Source organism: Notolabrus celidotus, chromosome 2 (assembly GCF_009762535.1).
Source record: "Notolabrus celidotus isolate fNotCel1 chromosome 2, fNotCel1.pri, whole genome shotgun sequence".
Lineage (NCBI taxonomy): Eukaryota > Metazoa > Chordata > Actinopteri > Labriformes > Labridae > Notolabrus > Notolabrus celidotus.
This window is the reverse complement of record NC_048273.1, coordinates 31,203,509-31,228,559: the sequence shown is the minus strand read 5'-3', so window position 1 is coordinate 31,228,559 and position 25,051 is coordinate 31,203,509. Positions and strand designations below refer to the sequence as shown.

The window sequence follows — 25,051 nt, the reverse complement described above, 5'->3', positions numbered from 1 at the left end:
AATTAAAGTATTGTCCTCCTTTGAGGAGCTTTTTGTGTGGAAACCAGAGCGGGCGACCAGTTATGCAACCAAAGCAAATTCTAGTGAAACAGTTGACACTGACAACCACAATAGACTTCCTATGATGCAAGTGTGATTATGCTATGCTACGCTTATGATTGCGTATGACACGTTGAAACGATCCTGTTTTTAATGTTTTCTGTTTATTTTGTCATCTAACAGATCCATTGATCAAACCCAAGCCTACTCTAGAGGTTGATCCCACCGTGTTTGAGAAGAGGTTCCTCAGAAGAATCAGAGATCTGGGAGAGGTAAACTGTCCGTGCAGTATTTGTGATGTTCTGTTGATCTTTGTTTAAAAAAATCTTGGGATTTGTTAGCATTGTGAGCTGAAATTGATCCTGCATGATAAATCAGCTGGGTCATTTAGCAGGCTCTTCGGCCAATATTCAGTTACAAATCTCACCTTGAAGTGGGCTTCTATATTAAGGATCAAATCAGCATCGTATCTAAAGAAATGCAACCATAGTATGATCATTCATGTGTAGCTTCATAGCCTTGAATGAGTTGTGAGAATTCAACAACGAACAGAACCTTATCTCATCTTTAGACCAGAATAGTTAGCAAAATCAGATGCAGAAAGTAGGTTACCTACACCACCAGTCAAAAGTTTGGACACACCTTCTCATTCAATGTTTTTTATTCATTTATTTATTTATTTCGACAATCTAAATTAATACAGAAGACATCAAAGCTATGAAATAATCTGGTTTTGCCATAATATGGATTACAACAGTAGTCAAATAGGGCTATCCATTGTGTACTAACCCTACCTCTGAACAACACAACTGATGGTCTAAAACACATTAAGAAGGCAAGTCATTCTACAAATGAACTCTTGACAAGGTTCATGTTAGTTAGAAACCATTCCAGGAGACCACTTCATGAAGCAGACTGAGAGAATACCAAGAGTGTGCAAAGCTGTCATGAAGGAAAAAGGGGGCTACTTTACAGACTCTAAAATGTGAAACATATTCTGCTTTTTTAACACTTTTTTGTTAATTAAATAATTAAATATATGTTCTTTCATCGTTTTGATGTCTTTGGTATTATTCTACAGTGTTTCAAATAATACAAATAAATATAATACAAATAAATACAAACCCTTGAATGAGAAGGTGTGTCCAAACTTTTGACTGGTAGTGTAGATGGTGATAAGAAATAACTGCCCATAAATGAATCCATTTCTTACATGTTCTTCATCCAGGGCCACTTTGGGAAGGTGGAGTTGTGCCGCTATGATCCTCGAGGAGATAAAACAGGCGAGCTGGTGGCCGTGAAGTCCCTGAAGCCTGAGAGCCGGGAGGAGCAGAGCACCAACCGCAAGGAGCAGAGCACCAACCTCTCGCGTGAGATCAACATCCTCAAGGGACTTTACCACGAAAACATCGTCAAGTACAAAGGCATTTGCCAAGAGGAAGGTAAGACCGAGAGAGTATTTACTTAAAAATAATAACTAACAAAATAAAGACTTTAAAAAAATGTGTTCTTGGATCCTGGTGAGAGCTAACAAACCCTTTAGAGTCACAGTCATGTTTTATTAAACTCTAAAAGGCTGGATTTGTTATTTAGTTATATTACAGTCATGCCAGCAGAAATACAACTTTAGTGGTTAAGCTTTTAAAGTCATAGCATGCTAAGTAATTGTTGGAGTAAAAAAGCAGGAAAGGAATCTTGGGTGCCAAAACATTCTTGTCACAGACTTCAGCTCTCCTCTTCTCATGGCAAAGCAGCCCAGCTAGATCTCCAAGTCTGGCATCGAGAGGCTTTTACGTACTAATGTGATGATTACAGTCTTTAAGCTTAATGCTCAGGATGCAGGCAAGTGTTTCACTGACTGGAGTTTATTCAAGCTGTCGTCTAACTTTGTAATGCCATGATATGAACACATGTACAAACCTTTACCCAGGTTTTTATCTTTGCATCATAAAGACACAAACAAATGTTAAATTTCTACTATTACATCAGTCTCAGATATTCTTGGGACATCAAGGTCAGCTAAAATAAATATTCTAAGATCTTTAAAAACCCAGATGGTCTTGTCACTACACTCCGCAGTGCTGAAGGAATTTCCTGAATCTTTAAAGTGTCTTTTAAACATCGGGGCTCAGGTATTCAAAAGTACTCTGATCAAAATACAGCTATCGGATAATATCAACTCTTGAAATCAGGGTGTTCAAAAATAGAAACAAGTCATATAATGGGACAAGTAATCCAAAGATGGTTAGTATTGATATTTCATTTGTATTGTTAAAAAGCTTTGAGAAGCAATCAAGTCCAATTGATTAATAAAATCCGGTTTATTCTGATCCCAGCAAAGGGTCGGATTTCGGCCGAACTTAAAGGTTCAAAATGTGATCAAACAAAACATTATTACACAATATTATTAAGAAGTTCGATTGCAAAAATATTTCCCATGTGGATTTCTGAATCAGTACAGTCACATAGATGAGGTGGACACCTCATGAAGGATTTCATACTTATAAAACATATCACTTCACAGCTGTTAATACCCAACATGGACTTGTAAGTTTAAAGCATCTTTAGGGTGTTCACTTGGACTGGATTTGGTGCTGCCTGTCGACATAGTAAGGAGTATATCATCTAATGTAGAGCACTGGAAATGTGGATTTAATGGTCCTTGTGAGATCATCTGGATGCAGTTGATCCATCTAGTTTTTCTTGAACAACAGGAAAAGAAGTGAGCTGCTTGTTCTGACAGCAAATTTTCAAATCTAGTCCGCTTTTATCCAGCCCTGGATGCTAAAATAATTCATCCCCACTAAATTTCTCCAACCTGCTTTTCAAATTGTGGTACTTTTCCCTATCCAGTGAAACAGAGAGATGTAATGCTCCTTTTTAAATTTAAAATATTAAGCAACTTTAAATATTTGTTTTACACATTTGACTCAAACCTCTGTAAATGTCACCTGGATCCTAGCAGATTTCTTTGAAATTATAATTTTTATTCTGATCAGTTTATTGTATGTGGATCTGTTATTTGTAATTTCACAAAAGTCTAAATTGTATATGTACAATTGTTGCTTCATGTAGCATCCTGTGAACTGTCTCATGACACCCTGTCATTTTAAAGTTTGTCTTTTGTTTCTTGTAAATACCTGCCTTAGGGCTACAGATGAAATTTAGCTATTGTGCTAATTCCAGTATATTTACATTGAGGCATACTGCTGAAATGTTGATTAATGTGCATTGTTCTAATTAAATAAATTCAATAAATAGTTAAATAAACCCAATAAATAAATACATAATTAAATAAATAACTAAATAATTAAATAAACTCAATAAATAGAGTAAAAAGAGTCTGGAGGACACTTCAATAACCATCAGAACAGCAGTATGCTTTAACCTGTCTGACTTTTCAAATTACAGTAGTTTTTTCAGAAAGCAGATACTTCAATCTTTAATTTAGATTAATGGTAAAACTGAAGTTAGTATTTAAACAGACATGTAATAAGAAACACAACCTATCTTCATATTAAAGCACCATCTCTGTTGTCCCCTGTTTCTGATTACAATTCTATCTTAATCTCTCTGAAGGTGGTCAGGCCATCAAGCTGATCATGGAATACGTTCCTTTGGGCAGTTTGAAGGAGTACCTCCCCCGAAACAAAAGCAAGACCAACCTCAGCACCCTGCTCAGCTACTCCATCCAGATATGCAAGGTAACTCCACTACTATTCAAACACACGTAGCTGCCAGTGCATCATGTGGTTTTAACTCTCTGGCGTTCTGCATCTGCATTCTTATCACTCTGAACCTGTCCAGCAGTGGTCATGTTTTGTTTTTTGTTTTACTATTTAGGGAATGGACTATCTGGGATCTCAAAAATTCATCCACCGGGACCTGGCTGCTCGTAATGTGCTGGTGGAGAATGAGAGGACGGTGAAGATTGGAGACTTCGGCCTCACCAAGAGCATCAAGGAGAACGAGGGATATTACACAGTCAAGGATGAGAACGATAGTCCTGTTTTCTGGTGAGTCAGAATGAAAGGGGAAAGACAAACACCTGATTGTGCTCTTTAAAACCCAGATGAGAGAACGGGAATCCCTCTAGACACACCCCTAACTCAGAGTAATCAGAGTCACTTCTATGTTAAAGTGATGTGTTCAAACAGTCAAGTCTTCACAGTCTCACTCTGCTGTTTATTTCCAGGTATGCTCCAGAGTGTCTGACTCACTGCAAGTTCTACTTGGCTTCAGACGTCTGGTCCTTCGGGGTGACGATGTACGAACTCATCACATACTGCGACTCTTCCAAGAGCCCGATGTCGGTCAGTGAGCTGTGTTTCAGACTTTGAAGATATCCCGTCTCATCCTTTGTGTTTTGTTTTGTAAGCTTGGAAAGTGATTTCACGTTAGATACGTTTCCAGGGTACCAGTCGTACAGAAATGAGAATCCACCATGGCGTTACACACACGCAGTCATTTGTAAGTGGCAGATGGTGTTGGTCTTCAGCCAGAGCGGCAGATGACAGACTCCACCAGGAGCTGGGTCCAAACTAAAGCCTGTGCCAACACGAAGAGCTTAGTCTGTCATTAGAGATCTATCATTTACAACCGCCACTAGTATCCTGACTGACCTTTAACTGCTACTGGAAGTCAATTAGTTATTTACACTTTCTCTATTTAAGTGAATATTAAAAAGGTTTCATGTTAAAAGCTGACACTACACTGGAGCTGTAGTATCATTTATCATGTCAGTGGTGTTGTAGCTTGCTTCTCTTGTGACCCGTTCTCGTTCTCTCCCATGCAGCTCTTCATCGGCATGATTGGTAAAACTCAAGGTCAAATGACGGTGATCCGGTTGGTGAAGCTGCTGTCAGATGGGAGGAGGCTGCCACGCCCTGAGGGCTGTCCAGAGCAGGTATGAAGCTCCCTTTTTGTTTTTACCAACATAAAGAAATGACAGAGACAAAGAGCTGCACTTCAGAACCAGAGAGCAGGGTTTTCTTTTACTCGAGGAGGCTCAACAAGTTTGAAGGCAGCGATGTTTTAGAGAGGGCTCTTCGCTCTGACTCTTTTACATTCTGATCTGTTTGCTACAGATTCAAAAAACAAAACAAAAAAAAACATTGCAGATTTTAAATTTGTAAGAATAATGCACTCAAACAACCAGTCTAAATTTTATTCACATCACATCACAGTATGGCATACCAAAGTTTTCATATAGCAGGAAGGACTGTATTCATTAAATTCATACTAATGTTATTTTAATGTTGTCATGCAGAAACAGCTTCAAACATAAACCGTATAAGACACACTTCAGAAATCATCTGTGTCAGATGTTCACAAAATTCACCTCATAAACATGATAGCTAATATTGCAACTTTATCATTCCCTCTGAATGTAAATGAAATCACAGTCTCAAGATCAGCCAGATACTTTCACTAGGGGTGTAACGATTCTTTTTAACAACAGTTCCATTCGTATCTCGCTCGTCGGCTTCTCCTCTGCTGTCCGGGGCGATAACGTCACAGACAGGCAGCCTGAATTGAGTGACGTTTAATGTCTTTATCATTAAAAATGCAAAAAAAAACACATCCATATAAAGTCTGCCATGCTTAAATCTAATGCGTAATTTCCTAGTATTGATTTATTATCCTTTAAAACGATGTTAGATCGATCCATGTTGTCTGGAAGACCACAGATTGATGTTATTGGATCATAGGAATATAAATCAATACATGGATGTAGTAGATGAATCGTTACACCCCTAACTTTCACAAAACCAGTTAGTGTTTATCTCTGCTTTGTAAAATTGAAGCATTATCAGAAGAAGAACGTCTATTTGCAGGATGATGTTCCACAGGAAAAGAAAGAAGAAGAAGAAGAAGAAGAAGAAGCTGTGTTTGATATCTTGCTCATGTTTTAAGTTTCCACCTGTAGTCTAACACGTTTCATGCTTCACAGGTGTACGAGCTGATGCGCAGGTGCTGGGAGCAAATGCCTGAACAGAGGATCACCTTCGAGCGCCTGATAAAGGATCTGAGCACCATGCAGCAGAAGCTGCAGCCGCAGAATGACTTTTAAATCTGTTTGTGGCTCTGGGAGTGAAGCTGATGGAAACATCTGTCCCCAGATCAGCGTCTGCCTGTGCAGCTTCATCATGCTGAGAGACAGTCCTGGAGGATCAGCTGCGCTCCTTCATACTCACATACAAACCTTACACATCTTTCTTTGAAAAGCATCACATTTCTAATTCATAATCATTAAGTCTGGCTTATTTGTAACATTTTTTTATTTGATGCGCTCATATTTTTATGTTACTTCAGTTTTTAATCATTTGAGCATTTTGAATGTTCAGGCTAATCTTGTAGCTTTAGCCCGCGCTAAATGTGATCTTGTATCTTCAAAAGGACCTGTATCTTAACAGAAGCTCACTTGGACTCATTGCTTGTGTATTGTGCTCTGAAGGCCTTATAACATGTGGACAGCTGGTTCAGAAGATGGAAACAGAGCAGAGACAGGAACTGTTTGACGCTCAGACCAAAAGTCATGTGACATTTTGTCTCGGGAACGACGGAGCAGATTGCAGATGAAGGAGATGAAGAAGATGCCTCAACACGGATACTAAAGATGTGATTCTTGGACTTTTCAGTTTGAATATCTTATCTTTTAAATTTTTTAAGTCATATTTTTGGGGATTTAACACCTTTGTTTTATAGAGGAGAGGACAGTGGATAGTTTAGGAAACTGGGAGAGAGTGGAGGAATGACATGTGGGAAAGAGGCTGCAGGTATGGGCGCACAACTTAACCATTAGGCTAAGTCTGCACCCAGTTTGAATTTCTTTTAGCATGAGTGAGCCATGGAAATATCTGAGCGACATGTTTGGATTGTCTGTTCAGGTTGTGCAGATGTCAGGCAGCAGTTTTTCCTTTCTTGGTTTCAAAGGATGAGGAAGTGTATTTGTTATACATAAAATGTTTTATTCAGTTCTTTATTTAGTTTTTAAAACCTCTTTGAACTTTCACAGCACATCTCATTTTGAGTCTTTTATAGACTACAGGATTGTTGATGATGCTTTTTTTTCAGCCTGGATTTGTGTTTCTGTCTGAAATCATCTGTGAAGGAGCTGTTGGAGCTGCATCTGCACAGGAGAAGAAAATCTGTTTCTTTTATAATTTGAGTCATTATTGTCTTATCTTTCAAATATTTTTATCCTCTTCAAATCACCAGGAACTGATCTTTTTTTCGCCACCAAACACAGCACTTGTTAAATGTACTCGTCCTGGCTGTAAGAGATATAGAGAAGTACCTGTCAAAGACACTTGAGGGCAGCACCACTTCACTTTTTCTCACTCTCTACTGTTTTGTACCTGAAATTCAAATCAGTAAGAGCCACGGATACTTTCACACGTTGATATACTAATCGTAACATTGCAACAAAAAAAAGAGCCGATTCAAGATTCAGGTTGTAAATTGAACCACTTGTTAAAGTCAGTGTCTTCACATGGCATTTTCATTACTATGTACAAACATTTTATTTGTATCTTTTTATTTGTAATCTGCCAGAAAATTTATAAAAGTGTATTTTATCTGTGTGTATGTTTCAGGCTGTGAGCAGAGGGCTTTTCTGTTTGAATCCATCAGTAGTGTTTGTGAAATCACGCTCAGTCATACGTCAGAAATGGTCAGTTCTTCATGCAACTGTATGGCTTGTACTGTGAAAAAAAAAAAGACTGTCAAGAAGAGAAAAATGCGCTTCAGTCCACATTTTATTTAGGAATGTAAAAGACATTTCCTTCTGCTCAGAATAAGAGAAAAGAAATATATATATTTTTCAAAAAATAAGACAAAAAGAAAGACTTATGGAAGGTAAAAGTATCCATAAATACACAATGAAAAAATAAATAAAATCAATGTTTGTTGTGTTCTGTCTGCGTCAGTCCAAATGCAATATATTATTAACTACTGAAAACAGTTTGTTCTATATATTACAGTTGTAAGTATGCATGCTCAAATTGCTCTAGAAATACCTTATTCACAGTAAAACAATAGCAATGTCAGTGTGATATAAAATTTAGCAAAATCTACAGTATATTTCAGGTCAGAAAAAAATCCACAAAAAAATGTTTACAAAGCAAGAAGCACAGCAAATCTAATTAAGCTACAGCCAGAAAACAGGTCAGAAAAATCTGAAATACTTCAGTATTGCAAAGCTTTTTGATCAACACACTCACTCTCACACACGCACACACACAGTCATTCACTATTGCAAAGTCCAGCCTCACCACCAACCTGGTACAATGGCAACGCACTGAAGCTTTAAAGGAGGCTCTGTTCACACGAACAGAAATAAATCTTGGTAATGACCTGGAGAAATTTGAAAAGAAGTTTTTCCGTTTTGATGTAACTGGACGCCTTTTATAAAAAAAAAAAAACAGCTGTGTTTTCACATCAGTGTTTTAATTTAGGAAACGGAGCAAAAGAAAAATCAGCTGCTGCTGCGTTTACACAGAAACAGAATTCATCCTGAACTTTCAGTAAATTGCAGCTGGCTCACTAAAAGGTTTAAAGTACTGATGTTCAACAAAACAGAAGCATCCTTCTTTGATTATACCTAAGCAGGCTTGTTTGTGCTATGTTAACTTTGTGTACAATCATGAAAGACGTCACATCTAATAAGTGGCACAGAGAGGCACAGAAGAAGAAGAAGAGCAAGATTTCACTCCAGAATACATTCCCTAATAAACATGTTTATCGTACTACAACTTTGAGGGGCGGGGTTTAACATGGCAACGTAACATGGCAACATCAGGAACTTCATTAATGATCGATCCATCACATTACATAAAAGGCAACTTTAAAACAGTTCAAATGAAGTTCTTCTGCCGTCTGCTTGTAGTATTAAAGGTAACAGAAGTAGTCCTTTGTTAGAATAAACAAAAATAATAAAGAGTGCTGAGAAAAAGAAGTAATATGGGAATAGCTTGTGACACTTAGCTAATCTGATTCCAGGAGAAATTATTCAAAAAGAAAGTTTGGAAAATGGAAGTTTTTAATGCAATAAAGGAGGAAAATTTACTGATTGTACCTTTAATCCATGGCTGAAATACCTCAGTACCAAAATAACGCACCATTTCCTTCTATTTGTGAGGCATTTGCTTGAAACTACAAATCCCTGCTGTTTATAAAATAATATATTGTGAACAGGTTTCAAGTATTTGCATTTTTAGTGGGAGTGAACAAGCTTGGGGCTGAAAATAAAGGAAAGGTCACGTTTGGAAGTTTGACGAAAAGGACTTGACACACTTGGCCAGGGGTCCATGTAGCTCTCGTACCTACGCAGAGGCGTACGCATGTAGCTGACATGCACCACCTACAAAATGTAACTACTCGTAGAATCGATGCAGACCACAAGCCCTGTGATTGGTCCGCTTGGCAGCATTGTTTTTCCATTGTATTTCTGGGATCCCCGCTCATCGTCCGTGTATTTTATCTCCTCCTCTCTATTCTTCATGTAATCATGACTGTATGATAAACAGCAACATGTATCAGCTGTAGATTAACATAACACGCTCTGAATCTCTGTGGAAAAGTAAAAAGAGATCGTAGCGGGGCCGAAAGCAGTAGACCGGCTATTAGAGAGACCGAGCCACCCTCAAGCGTTTTGGAGGGGGATTGCGAAACTCCGTGCTGCGTGACACGGACACATCGACGCACAAGTATGTGGCGCTCATGTCCGTGTCAGCCCCTGCTGCGTAGGGGCAACGCCGAAGTATAAATCAGCCTTAAAGGTTTACAGCTCCCACTTCTGACTGGCTGCTGTAAAAAAAAAATGGGATAAGGATGAAACGTTCAAATCAAAACACGTGCAAAAAACGTTTTCTCAAACTAATTCAGATTTTTCTAACCAATTATCTTTAAGTTATATATGTGGTTTAAGTCTCTGATTGACAGCGCTGTTGACAAATGCAGCATTATGTGATCCAGATTACCAGAACACTAATTCACAAAACAAACACAAGAGTCACTAAACTTTAACTAAAGACTAAAGACAGCAGGACTGTCATCGCTGTGGTTCCACGAGCTGATCCTTACTACACAGACTCTAAATAACAAGATCTCAGCGTCATGTTGCACGGTTATTTTGGCATCAGAGGTGGAGATACATCATCTATCTCTATAAACAGTAAATGTTGCAGGTCCAATCAGATTGTTCTTTACATTAACGCCAAATACATACACCTTATGTGTATCTAAGCTACTAAAGATATGAGTTATCTGTTTATCAGGAAGGAAGAATGTCAGCCTGTGGTAAAAATGAACATGAAGAGACAACATACAGATGAACATGAGAACAATAATGTATCATCAGTAAACATCTGAGTCATGTGAGTGGAGACAGGAGGAAATGGTCTACATGAGTCCAACTAATGCAAAAACCAGAGCAGATAGGAGACAGTGCAGCGCGTCTGAGTGTGTGCTTTGCAGCAGGTATGTGCAGCATGCAGGAGTCTGGCAGTCATAAGCAACGCTCCTCAGTGAGCGAGCCGACAGGAGGAGAAAGCCAAAAGACAAACAAACAAAAAAGAAATCCCTGCAGGCTGAACGGCTGACGGCAGCTGGAGTTATTTTTCCCATTCCTCTCGCTCTCTTTCTTTCAACCTGTTCCCTGTTACCTGCCAAGAGCACACTTCTTTTTTTTTTTTTATAGATGTACACACCTACAGTAGCCACAATTATTGGCTCCACACAGACACAACGGAAACACAAGTTCAACTCGTTATCTGCAATTTGGTGACATAATAGGAGTGAAAAACGAGGAAGCCAGTGCGTGGAGGAACGACAGATAGAAGCTTTCACCAATCTGCATGTCAAGATGTGAGTGAGGAGAGGGGCCCAATTTGAAAGGTCTAAGTGTTCAGTATTTTTCGTAAACCTAGTATTTTAAAGAAATTGCTGGGGACAGGCAATCACCTGTCCTTAAACCAGCCGTGATTTTTTTTTGTAACGTCAACTCACAGATTTGATTTTTCTTTCCCTCTGGTTTGCTCTGACTTGAAGATTGTCCAACATGGGTCAATCACAGAGCTCCTGCAAAAGCACCAGGTTGTCAGGGTGCATAAGCCGCACACAGCACTCTGACTGTGGCATCAAAAGAAGAAAAAGTTGCCCCTGACAGCAAAAAACAAAAAAAACAGCACACACTCTGTACCTCCGCCTTACATAAATTGTGAATTCTAACTTTGTTTTGGCAAAGTGAAACGGTTGCATGACATGTAAATTACTAGCTGCCACACCTGTCTCAAAGAAAGGCAGAAAAATACTTAAAATGTTTACACTAAAACATCAAATAACAGCTTAAAACAACCAAACAACAGCACAAAACGGCTGCTTTTGTAAGAGGCAATAAAATCAGGAATCCAAGAGAGCATTGTCAACAACCTAAAGGCCTCACACATTACCACAATACTTTCTGTAGGTTGTTATGGCAGCACATGAGACAGAAATCCCACTGTAGTCCAAGCGACCTGAGCTTTTTGACCAAACTGTCCTGTTCATATGAAATGTGAAGGACACTCAAACACACTTTAAATAAAACAGAGGTGCTTTTCTTTACAGCACCACCTTTTGGCTGTATGACACTCCACCACTCTCATGAAGCTACACCTGTCCTCTAAGTGTTCTTTAACAGGCTTATCTTGCACAACAAAAGAACTGACAGCAAGCTTTAGCAAAAACAATAATAACTCAATCCTGCAGAATATTTCTTTTTCCACCTTGTTCTAGAAATAGGGTTGCAAAGGGGTGGACATTTTCCAGTAAATTTCCAGAAATTTTCCAGTTAATTTCCATGAGAAGTTAAACCGGGGAATTTTGGAAATATTCCAAATTGGAACTGTCCATGGGAATTATGGGAATTATGGGAATTATGGGAATTTATGGGAATTAAGTGTAATTTAATGGAAAGGTATCATATCCAAGCATAAATATTTGTTTGTTATAAGCAGACATCCATCCAAAATAATACAATTTAAACATATGTATTTGTAAGTAGAACTTCATCAAGAATTAAATATTTTATTGAACAATCAATTCTTTCATTGAAGAACAAAACATGAATGTTGGGTTAAATATTACTCATACCCCTCGACCCAACCCATTCAAAAATTAACAAAAATGTGATCCCAACAAAGTCCCATTCAAAATGTTAAATGAAGAGAGCCCCTCTCCCTCCAACAAAGTCCCATTCAACATGCAAATAAAAAAGCATCTTCTCAAGCCTAGCCTGCATTTTTGCTAAACTCTTTCAGGCAATGGGCTCTTCCTAAGTTCCCTATTAAGAGCCAACCTTCAATTTAGTAAATTCCCGTTTATTCCAATGGAAAGTTTCCAACTTTGAAAAATCCTGGAATTTTGCAATCCTATCTAGCAATGATCTGATTCTCTGCCAATCCTGAAGATTATCTATCAAAATTCAAAGAGAGAAATGGACAAGATAAAAAACTTTGATAAAATGTTTGTTGCTAACATGAACAAAACACTGCTTCTAAATGCACAAGTTAAAAAAAAATGAATTCAACCACTTCCAAAATAACCTCACCATTTCATAGTGTTACACAGTGAATGCTAATGAAAAATATTATTCTTCCTGTTACAGTCACTTCCAAGCTACATTTTAGTTTTATATTGTTACATGATATGACAGCAAGATGTAAATGCTTTGCTATCAGCAAGGTTAGCTAGGAATTGTAGATTAGATAGGCTTGAATTATGCCTCATTTTACACAAGATTTTCACAATATCGAGTTTTACGATGCAGAATATATTAGGAAGAATTTAAACGATAAAAAAACATCCAGATTAAGCACGATTACCACGATGATATCGCGTTTTAGTTCCCCACCTTTAGAGCATGGTGGTAGGAAAATGCTGCGGTGAACAGTTTCACACTTTGCATGGATCAGACAGAGATTTTCCTTTTATGTTGGATAATATTGAGAAGAAAAATAAGGCAAATAAGCAATTAGACGAGGTCTAGAGTGAGACTTTGCTCATCAGTAAACAGAATAATTTCTACTCTAAGTGTTTTTGCAGGTGAAGAGTGAAAAACGAGTGGGAGACCTTGAAAACAGCAGACAACTTGAGTCCATTCAAACCTACAAAAAAGTGATTCTTCTTCAGGTTTCAAAGCTTTCTCTCTTTCTCTATGGATTTGCACTGTGCTCTCCTGAAACTGTACTTGAATTATTTTAGCTCAGATTATTTTTGTCCCCATAAGTTCTGACATCAACACACACTCACAGCCCAGTGGTGTAAAAGCCTGGCCTTACAGTAAGTGAGCACTGCAGAGAAAAAGCTGACTCTACAGATAGAATATCACTAAAATAAATTCAGGCCTGACACCTGAATACATTATGGCAGACAGTCGGAATGGAAAACAGACCGTCAGGAAGACAGGCAGGCGGACAGTGCTGTCTAAAGCCTGCTGCCTCAGCGGTTCACATCTACAAACACAGAGGCCTGTCTGTGGTCTGAACAGACACAGACATTTCACACACGAGGGTGGAGGTCAGAGCAAAGAGAGCACACGTGTCCAGCTGCTTTGTTTTGAACAGCAAATTAACCATCAGTCAGAGTAAAGTCACCAGGCCAGAGGAATGTGTCACCATATTATGCATCAAGTGGCCACAGTTGATTCAGAGGCACAGGTCAGATTTGGGAAATAAAATCATGGAACTGCTAATAAGGAAAAAACAGCCACAGACTTTAAAGATATGTGACGTTAAAGTGGGGCTCAAATATAACTCAAAGCAGGCTCTTTGGCAGGCTGACAAACTGTGGACCACAGAGCGATGGAAGAAGGTGGCCAGAAGCAACAAATCAGTGTTGACTAGGCCTCCAGATTCCCCAGACACCTATTCAATCGAACATCTGTGGGACGTGCTGGACTACAAAGTCTGATCCATGGAGTCTTCACTTCTTTACTTGCAGGACTTAAAGGTGACATATAATGCTCTTTTTCATCAAAATATATTGGTCTAAGAGGTCCCCAAAACATGTCTTTAAAGTTTTTTGCTCAAAAAAACGCTTTGAAATCAGATTTTGGCATGCCTGTAAACCCCTCTTTTTCAGCCCTGCTCAGAACAGGCTGTTTTCTGTGTCTGTGCCTTTAAATGAGAATGACCTCTCTGACCATGCCCCCTCAGGAAGTCCTCAGCTCTCCAGCACGTTGATCTAATGTTTACATGTTGGCTGAATATACACGGCTGCTCACAGACCCGCGTTACTTCAACCCTCTGAATTTGATCCACAATCTGATCCTGACGGAGAGGCGCCTGCAGCAGGACCTTTCTGAACGATTGGTCACAGATTTTGTGTTTCTTGTTGTTTTATTTATCAGTTTGTAGACGTTGGTCTTGGTACACAGCGACGAACATGTAGCTATGTGGCTATGCTAACTAGCGCTAGCACTTTTCCATGAAAAATAAAAATCATCCACTAGATCTTCAAATCTGCAGACGTGGGGAGTAAATCTGACCTTTGTGTTTATTAAGACAGCCTACAACTAGCATGCCTCCCTCCTAAGCTCCTTGTTAGCACACGTGTGCAGTTAATGGAAAAACGGAGGAGGGGTTGAGTTGTATTTTATACAGTCTGGGCTGAACAAGCTCCGAGCTCTGACTTCCGTTACAGACCGGATGGCGTTGTGACGTATGAAAAACACTGAAAACTGAAACGGCTCGTTTCAGCACACATTTACAGAAAGGTGGAGAAATCAGAACAGGGGCAGAATGGATTTTTATCATTTTCGGGGGGTTTGTAGACATGCCAGGGAAACATATTTCAGGTAGAGAACCATTAAAAAGTCGATTTTGCATGATATGTCACCTTTAATAGGATCTGCTGCCAAATACCACAACACACCTTTAGAGGTCTAGTAGAGTCCATGTCTCCTCAGGTCAGGGCTGTTTTGGTCCTGACTTGATGTGGGACAGGCTGACACATTAGTAGGACTATAACATAGACTGTATAAATAATGGACATAGTATCCATGACGTCACCTATCTGTTTCTTAAGCACTGTTTTGAGGCAAGTCGTGGGCGGCAGCCATATTGGAAACGTTGAACTCCACATAACTGCTGTTGAGCGAGTGTGACATGAAGAGGCAGGCTTTGAGCCTCCTAGCCAACAGCTACAGTGTTCCTGCCTGTCAATCAAGTCAGCTGTGCCTCTCATAATGGAAAACTCGTAATCTCAATATCTTCGAAAATGGTGGGTTATGAAATAAATCACCCCCACAATCAAATGTGTCGATCGAGAAATTAACTATCCAGACTACACTCGCTTTTTGTACCAGGCTGTAAACATGTTTATTTCTGCTGTAAAGATTGTTTTTTTTTTAAATTGGTGTGTATGTGGTTTCTGTTACTTCCGAAACCAGCCTCAAGCAGACACTTGAAAGTTTTTAATACTTCCGCATTGGCTTCAATTCTCACGGCCAGAGGTTGACGCTTGGACTATAATCATATAACAGGCATCACTCTGTGGAAGGGAGGAAATCTGTGTCCATATCATCCATTACTGCATAAAGAATATTGAAGAAAGCTTCCCAAACAGGTTAATGAGGGCAGAAATTAAGAGAAAGAAAGACATGAAGCGAGCTATAGAATGCAAATAATCATTATGTAAAACATTCACACATACGGACTCTTAATAGAGCACTGACTTCTTCTACTGCCTGGTTTTTGAACATATTAAACAGAACCCACCCCCTTTTTTCCTTCCATATCCTCCAAACTGGAACATTCAATGTATGTGCTTGAAAATGTGTGGCAGTGTGTGTTACATGAAGATGACATGACACACATCACTGAGAGCAGACAGTGACAGAATCAACAAAGATGTCAAAAACATAAAAGTGTGTACTTTAGTAGCAGTACAAAGAATACAGTGACTTATGTATTGCTTTAAGTTTTATGTTCAGCTGTTAATTAGTAATAATAGGCACACACACTCCACTCTTCAGTTAACATGTCTGCACTGTGCACTACTTGTTGAAGCCGTGCTCACATTAGAAACTCACTCCACATATCTTGACTTAACCGATGTGTATGTACACGTTATCTGATCTCTTCTTCTATTGCGTTTCACAGTGTGTGAGCATGGTTGCCATTGTGACATAAGTAATATTTCCACGCCGCGATATAAAGATACAAATACAGTTGTGAGGAGAACATAAATATAAATCATTCTAAAAAAAGCTTTCAGGGAGTGTGTGAGCTGCAAGGTTGGAGTCTGTGACGCTGTGACAAAGGCAAACATTTACACTAGAAAATAAACATTTTACATTCATCTCTCTACAGTAACAGGAGCCTTAGTTATTGCCATTTGCTTAGACAAAACTTACGTCCAAGCTGTAAAATCAAAATACCAAGCCCTCTACTTTGTAATAAACATCAATAAATCTTTATGAAGTGAAGGGATCCTTCCTCTAAGCTAGATTCTAACAATAACAAAAAAAGTATCTTCTTTTCTAAGGAATAAACAATCATTTCACTGTGCCTTTGTAAAAGCAGCTTTAAAAAAATCAGCTCTGCAAAATTTATATTTAAAAGATGCTTTTTTTCTCCTCAGCTTCCCCTTAAAGATGAACGTGGAGGTGTGGTTTAACTCTACCGACACCATGAAGAAAAGAAACATGCATGATAGCATGTTACAGTAGCATGATCTGAGCATAGAAGAACAAAGATACTAGATCACTCACCCTGCACAATGATAAAGACTGTGTCCACATTTCATACTACACATCACATTATGCAGGAGGTCTGCGCTGATTCTAAAGGCTGTCAAGCTTGATGAACTGTCAGCTGTTTTGATTACCCATTTTTGTAACAGTGGTTTTATAAGAGAGAGTCGTAGCTATCTGATTTCAGCTTTTTAAATGTAGATATTTTCTGTGTCCTTCATTCAAGTTAAGCATTTTTTTTATTTTATAAAATGTTCTGACTCAAAGCCTGGTTTATACGCCTACGCACGTAACCAACGTGCACCTCTTCAAAAATGTATCTATGCGGGCCGTAAGCCTGAGATTGGTTCCTGCATTAACAGCACTTCCGGAATCGCCTTCCAACGGCCGTGCATTTAATCTCCTCTGATGTATCCTCACTATTCTTCCCTGTAATCATTGCTGTATTATAAAAAGCAACATATCAGCTCTAAATTAACATAATACGCTCTGAATAGCTGTGAAAAAGAAAACCGAGCGGGGCCGGAAACAGGCGACACGACTATCTGAGAGACCACACGGTCCTCAAGCGTTTCCGCAGAGTAACGCACACGGACACATCAACACACAAGTATGTAGTGCTCATGTCTGTGACGGCTACTGCTGCGTAGGGTCAACGCTGAAGTATAAACCAGGCTTAACAGAACAAATGGATAAATTCAGAAAAATGACACACTATTCAAATTGATCCTTAATGGCAGCCCTGCTCATAACGAAGATAAAGTAACACGTGGTTATATGTGGGATGATGTTTTTTCAGTCAGAATCCAGAAAAAGGAAAAAGAAAACCCTAAAGTATTATCTTTTTTTGTGATTAAATGAGTGCATTGTATAAATGCAATTTAATATAACTTTAAAATATTACTAAACATCCCACATTTTGAAAATAACAGGTTTTTCTAGTCTATCTATTAAAGTTCACTGTCTTTGCCACTTTGGGTGTGCAGACACTACACTCTTAAAAACTGCTGATTTGTTGTACTTAGTATAACTTGAGGACACAGTTATACAGCCTTAACCAGTATGCTTTAATGGCAACTAGAAATGGAAGTAAAGCTGCAGTTACATTTCTGACAAATCTTCCCCAAAACCCCTGAAAGTGTTGAATCAGACAGAAGAGAAGAGAAAAGAAGAGAAAGCACTGTGCCCCAATATTTGGCTTAAATGTTCAAAACCAAACAAGAAAAATACATTAAAGTCAACACAATCTGCTTCAATATTAATAACTGTTCTGAATTGCCTTGGAATATTATTATTATTATATTATATTACAAATATATAACAGTATAGATTGACAAAAAAATCAGACACTTAGTAAATGTATTCCTTTCATTCATTTAGTACAATTGCTCACAAAAGAGCAGTGAACGTCCATTAGAGTATATGATATTGTCTGGTACGCATGGCTTTATATGTTCTGTATAATACACTGTATTTACACCAGCCTTTTATTTTCTCGCTGACAAAGGTCCATTCACTAAGGGAAGTTATTGTAAGTCACCACAATAAAGGGCTTTGATTGGTTCAGGCCCTTTTTTTTGTTTTCCTGATGTGCTCCCAAAAAACCTTGGGATTGAAATGGCTGACACTTCCTACAGAAAAAGCATAAAACATGCATTAAAACACACACACACACTCACACACACACGCGCAACAAACACCCACTCACACACCGTAATTCTCCGCAAGGGAGATACAAAATAGAAACCTGGGCAATAAAAGGAAAAGAGGAAAGACACTGAAGCGAGAACAAACAGATGTCAGTTCGACTGACTGAGAGAAGAAAACGACACACGTTTTGTTTTCAAAAAGGTGACAGAGAGGGAGACACCTGACCGTAAGACAGGTACTAAGACAGTTTCAGCAAGCAGGCAGGTGGACAGACAGGTCACCTGGCTGCAAATACAAAAGCAGCTTATACGTACAGATACAGTATAGTTCAGTTTACAGTATATTAGAAAAAATGTACAAGTGAATATAAGTTAAGTACAGTCGACACACTGAGAAACAACAGTTGAAGTTTAAGAGTTAAGGCTTGAACAGGACAAAAGCAACACCGTGTTTGAGTGTGTGTATTTGTGTGAGTGTGTGTGTGTGTGTGTGTGTGTGTGTGTGTGTGTGTGTGTGTGTGTGTGTGTGTGTGTTTGTGTAAATAAGTGCCAGGATCAAAGAGCACTATGGCTTACTTTCACTTGAGCCATTTGCAACCCCAAATTCTATTAAACTAATTACCTACTTCAGGGATGCAACATGGCCACCACAGAAAGGCCACTAGAGGGAGCTGTGACATCCAGCAGACGCTGTGTGTGTGCCTCCCTCCATAAGCGTTATGCTTTAAGGTGGTTTGGTTCTTACTAGAGCCTCTTCCTCTTAAAGTAGTCGGCGTACTGCCCTCCAAGACCCTGGGAGTGCTGCCCGATGTAGGCACCATCTGATGATGTCACTTCCTGTACTGCCAGCTGAGGGTACTCCCTCTTATGGCCTCTGGTCTGGTTCTGTGGAAACAAGAATGAGAGGAGAGGATGATTTAACGAAGTGTTTGTCGAAATAAAGTGATCACAGATAAAAAAAAGGGGAAAAATTGATATTAAGCTCAAAATACGCAGAAAGTAATATCATGTATCAAACTGATTCATAATAGGGGCGGTAGTGGTTGATACCATAAAATGAAGGGAAGACAAAGAAGCAGCAGAAGCAGCAGAAGCATCAGAAGAAGACTCAGTGATCTTTTACCACAGTGTGTGTCTTCTACTGCAGCACAAATCATGTTGGAGGAGATGACAGATGTGAGGTGAGAAGTGAGGTGCTCTACACACACCCAGAAAAAGACGGGGTGTTTGTTAACGATGTGTAATGCAGAAACACACGCAGATTCAGACAGGAAGAATCAATGCAAGTAAGTCCATTGCATTGATTAGTTTCTGCATGGTTTTCATTCTCTTGCCTTCTTTTTTCTGCTATTAACAACCAATCTCAAATTTTTGACATTCCAATAAATAGAGAGAAATAATTATTATGTCTTCCCTGTTGTTTACTATCAGAAACTTCCCATTTTTGCAACACAGGCGACAGGATGAGGTGAAGTTATGAACTTTATAAATGTGCTATTCATGGATTTATTTGAAATGACATGAGTGAACTGATTGTCCCTGGCGTTGCTCTCATATTCAGAATAATAACCGTCGTTATGGAGTTTTTACAAATCGGAAGCCAGTATTTTTTTAAAAGTTATATTTTTGGGCATTTATTTCCACCTTTAATGGACAGGACAGTTGAAGAGAGAAGGAATTGTGAGGAGTAGAGAGTGGGGGAGGACATGCAGTAAATAGTTGAGCCTGGAATGGTTGAGGGCTATAGCCTCTGTATGTGGGGTGCGCGCTTAGATCGCTAGGCCAATGGCGCCCCAAAAGCCAGTATTTAACACAGCCGAGTGATTAGTAGGCTGCATAATGTCTTAAACCCAAGACTTCACCCTACCTGGGTTCTTCTATCTTTGATAAACTAAATCCACAGCTCGTCCTCCCTGTTACTCACACTGACTTGCACAGTTTTCATTCCTCTAGATTAAACATCTTTGTCCGACCTGCTGTAATACTGAAGATAAACTACAGCTCTGACTGCGATTCTTGGACAGCTCCAACAAAGCTTTCAGGATGCTTTGCTATTTCACCCCACAGCGGCGTAATATCTGTGTTCCTGTGACGCTGTAGATTACCTCCACCTTTAAGCCTCTGTTACTCCCTCTGATGGAACATCGGTGCAGGAACAGTATCACCCACAATACTTCCTCTGTTGCACTTGAGGCATAACAGTGGTGTTAATATCTCACCTTAAACTGTTCGTCTATAAAAGGTTTATAAGAAACAGATTTTGAGAAGAAAGAGGAAAACAATAAACAGTTTTGAATAACAACAACAAAAGCATTCTTCATCCATGTGTGTTTACAGTCTACTAGTCTAAAGGTCTCCTTTAAGAGGGACCACAAAGGCTGTCTGCACAAACAAATGTAAATCTTTCCAAAGATGAGGCTGAGCTCTGGCGTCTGGATCCTGTCTGCTCTCGTCATCATGCTCTGTCTCTTCCTGAGAGAAATACAACACAGAGCAGTGAGACAGCAGCCTGCTCTCATATCTACTTTATTGTTTTGGCCTTTCACAGATAAATCCATCCATTTCTAGCTGTTTCAAATTAATTTCTTAAAGCCTAAGAGCTGAACACCTCAGCTATCCTCTGTAAACAACTCATACTGCCTGCTAACACCACCGCTCACATGAGGAACACTACAGTAGTTAGCTCCAAAATGAAATGTTTGTGTTTTGTCACCTGAGCTGAGCGTGCTCACTCTCACCCTCCTCTTCAAAATGGAAAAATTAAAAAGGAGCCAATAAAGTGTTTTCCCCAGTTTCACTCACAGAAAAGTGTCGCATGCTTCTTTCTAAAAGTCTCCATCTCTACTCACATAGTAGTAAGTGTTCCAGTCAGTGGCGGCAGTGTGTGCGTGTGTGACTGGGTTTGGCGTGGCAGCCGCAGGGTGTGGCGTCCCGAGGAAGCCGGGCATTAAAGGCAGGGTGCTGTAGGCTGGGAGCACGGCCGCAGCTGGAAGGACGGCCGGCGGAGGGGCAGCTCCGTTACTGACCGCGTGCAGAGACACTCCGAGAGGCTTACACACATCTACCTCCTAGATAAAACACAAACACACACATATACACATTTGATCACAGGTGGAAACACATTAAAGAGTTATTTTAGAAGCTCTCAAGTTTTAGCTGGAACATTGAAACACTCAATGATTCAAAGGAACAACAAACTCATCCTTATATTTATTCATCTTTCTTTTATGTCAACCTTTCTGCCCCCTAGTGGCAAAAGAAAATACATAGATGTCTACAGATGGCACTCTTTAAACCTCCTGCCTGCTGATGTGCAGGTTTGTTCTTCTCAAAGCTACAACATGTATTCAAACAAGCTATATTTCTGGAAACAAACATATAGTCCATCATATCGTGTTGTTGAGCGTATCCATTTCTCCTCCAACCCTACACCCAATAAATCTAAAATTATCTGTCTTACTCAACAAGACCACGCGCTTCATCTCCAAGCAAACAACTGATACACAGACACGAGGACACGTTGCACCAGGTTGAAGCCTTGACATGGTGTGTGGAGACATATCAGCTGTTAGGTGCAGAGTGAAGCGTTAAACTCCCGACAGGATATATCTGCACCTTAGAGAGGGGTCACTGTCCCCAAATAAACATGTACACAAACTGAGTGTTGATACCAGCATTATAATCTGACAGCAGCCGCCCGGATCATGTTCAAAAGATCTTTTTAAGACCAAGCTCATCCAGTGATACACTTTCTGAACCACAAATTAAAAACTTAGGCCATAAAATGTGTTGTACATTATCGTGGCCTGAGGTCGATTTGAGCCAGTGAAAGGTACGCCTGAAGTCTGAAGAATCTCAGCCTCAAAGTTTTGCTTCCTCTCTTTCTAACCTTTCCTTCTTGGCCTGAGAGCTCAAATGAGAAGAAAGTAACTTTAGGAAACATATGAAACCCTGGCACATGAAGGCTTTTTGAAAACAGTTTGTGTTTGACTTGTTTGTTCAGACTGAGATAATGAGAGTATTTCGTTATCAGTCTCTTAAAGTGATGTTATATAGCAAAGTTTCAGGAGCAGTACCACACCTTCAAACCGATCCCTCTTCTCCCCTTTTGTTCTCAGAATCCACACCCCGCACTTTTCTTTCTAAATCATTCTTTCCTTCTATACATAAGGCTCTTAAGGGGGGTTCACCCTGCCCAGCGGATCCCCTTATAAGCTTTTGCAAAAGCAGCAACAGCAAGAAGCTAAACGTCAATGTCAGAATCACCATTCCAATTAAATCAATAAATCATCGTCAAATGGGTAGTGACCGAAAGAACATGATCGTGAATACAAGCGGCCGAAATGAGCTTTCTCCCCAGGGTGTCTGGGCTCAGCACCAAATCCACTTCAAGATCCTGCTCATCCCCTACGAAGCCCTCAATAACCTCGCCCCCTCATACCTGACCCGACCTCCTCAACCGCCACTCCCCAAACCGCTGCCTCAGATCCTCAGCTCCTCAGATGTTGATCTCCTGTGCCCCATTACCAAGAGCACTACACCTTGGGGGACAGAGCCTTTGCCATCTCTGCCTCAACTCTCTGGAACTCCCTCCCTCCAAACTTCCACAACTCTGACTCACTTCACTCATTTACAAATCAACTGAAAACCTACCTGTTCAAAAGAGCCTACAACACGTGACCTCTACTCCCCTCCCCATCTCTGTTTTTTTGTATTTTATCTCTTTTAATTTTTTTTTCTATATAAGTTTTATAAACTATCATTATTCTTACCTTGGTGGCGTAGGCCTGGTTGGCTGTTGCAGGCTGGGAGTAGTACTGAGTGACTGCCTGCATGTAGGAGTTGTAATCCCCGTAGGTTGTCACCGGGGGAGGCTGGAACGCAAAAGGTCATTAAACACATCATGTTGTTAATCAAAGTATTTACTGTATTCTTCATGTAAATATGAAAATTTGATTTATATATTTATCATAAATTATTAAAACAGTTAAATTAAAAACTGAAAACCAAGGATGCAAACGTCAGAGGAAGTCAGGAAAGAGTGAATCAAACCTGCTGCAGGAGGGACAGCCTTCATGTGCTTTACTTCACCTCCATGTGTTATTGTTTCAGCACTCTGCCTTTACATGCATCATCTTTACTCTCTCAAATTTCACTTTATTTAGTTTAGGTGAAAACATAACATGACCTGACCTGACCTTACTACTGCTGGAAACTGTTATCAACGATGACTAACCTGCAACACTATGACATGAAGTCACACTCATAAACACAAACTACAGTTCATCATGAGTTACCTGTGTGTGCTCCTTGCTGTAGTCTGTGGCTGTGCTTTCCTGCGTGGCAGCAGTGCTGTATGTGTGAGCTTGGGCTGCCTGGTAGTGCTGGTACCACTGCTGCATGGCCTCCTAAGACAAAAACAGACACACACAGACAGACACACACAGACACACACAGACAGACACACACACATAGACACAGACACAGACACAGTCACACACACACACACACACACACACACACACACACACACACACACACACACACACACACACACACACACACACACACACACACACACACACACACACACACACACACACACACACACACACAGATCAAAAAACATCCTTTGCAGGGCAGCTGGAGCAGACAGATCAATGTTTGCTCAGTCATTTTCTTATCTCTGCAGATTTTTTGCCTCCTTTTTTATTTCTCTCTCTCCTTCTCCTTCTGTGTCGTTCATTCATCTTGTTTTTTTTCCTGCCAGCAGCTCTCTCTGGTTTCTCAACATTGTCTCGTCTTCCCAGACAAATTAAACCGCCCGTTTTATTACTAATCTAATCATGATTCATTAGTTTGGATGAGAAGATTGTAATTAACATTTAAAATTGGGTTTGTATCCCGCTGCAAATATCAGATATGTCACTGTGCTGGGGGAGGAATAGCTATGATGGAGAGAATTCAGAAAGTAAGAACTAAAGACAAACAGCGAGGTGGAAGGATGCCTGTTCAGAGTGTTGAGAGAGGAAGGAGAAGGGACAGATGGAAAGACACGGCACTGTCTGCCAAATCCTATCTCATTCTGTCTGTCCAAATATCCACACCCATCCTCGTCTCTTACACCTCCTGCCTCCAACATTTACAGCTCACTCTGTCACTGCTACACTCATCCATTGGCTTATTATGAATCCATCCATCAGTCAGCCAACATCCCACACTCTCTCTTTCTCTAACACTGGAAGGGGGACAACCCCAAACATGCAGAGTACTCACATGGCAGAAATTTTTCTCTCTGATATGATGAAAGCTTAAAGACTGTCGTGATGTTGTGCTGCAGACATTACATTGCCTGTTTACGTTGATTTTATCTGCCTTGATTTTGTAAATGTGTATACATATCTGCTTAAAGGTTTGCCTATTGATTATGTGACCACACTGATCATGTGACTGCTAGTTAACCATCATAGGAAGCAGCTGGGCAACTACTCAGTACCTGCCCTGATGAAGGGCTTGATGGCTGATATTCATAGGCACGTTTTAGTTCTGGCTGTTTTCAAAACCGCCTACTACATACTACCCACGAATGTAGTTTGCCGTATGTACCGCAGTATGACTGTTGAGT

The 25,051-nt window shown here is 39.8% G+C and overlaps 2 protein-coding genes across 2 annotated transcripts in view; one reads left to right on the top strand and one right to left on the bottom strand.

Moving 5' to 3' along the window:
- jak1 (Janus kinase 1) overlaps window positions 1-7,806 on the top strand; it is a 42,813-nt gene extending 35,007 nt beyond the window's left edge. Inside the window, exons 19-25 of the mRNA XM_034709465.1 lie at window positions 223-311; window positions 1,268-1,481; window positions 3,619-3,743; window positions 3,883-4,055; window positions 4,235-4,352; window positions 4,835-4,945; window positions 5,993-7,806. Coding sequence (XP_034565356.1) covers window positions 223-311; window positions 1,268-1,481; window positions 3,619-3,743; window positions 3,883-4,055; window positions 4,235-4,352; window positions 4,835-4,945; window positions 5,993-6,112 — 950 coding nt within the window. The 3' untranslated portion in view covers window positions 6,113-7,806. The remainder of the gene's footprint in view (window positions 1-222; window positions 312-1,267; window positions 1,482-3,618; window positions 3,744-3,882; window positions 4,056-4,234; window positions 4,353-4,834; window positions 4,946-5,992) is intronic.
- The window catches only part of raver2 (ribonucleoprotein, PTB-binding 2), a 126,548-nt gene continuing 109,278 nt past the window's right edge, over window positions 7,782-25,051 (bottom strand). The window contains exons 13-16 of the mRNA XM_034709478.1: window positions 23,724-23,834; window positions 23,199-23,300; window positions 21,276-21,494; window positions 7,782-19,311 (exon numbers count right to left, since the gene is read on the bottom strand). Coding sequence (XP_034565369.1) covers window positions 19,171-19,311; window positions 21,276-21,494; window positions 23,199-23,300; window positions 23,724-23,834 — 573 coding nt within the window. The 3' untranslated portion in view covers window positions 7,782-19,170. The remainder of the gene's footprint in view (window positions 19,312-21,275; window positions 21,495-23,198; window positions 23,301-23,723; window positions 23,835-25,051) is intronic.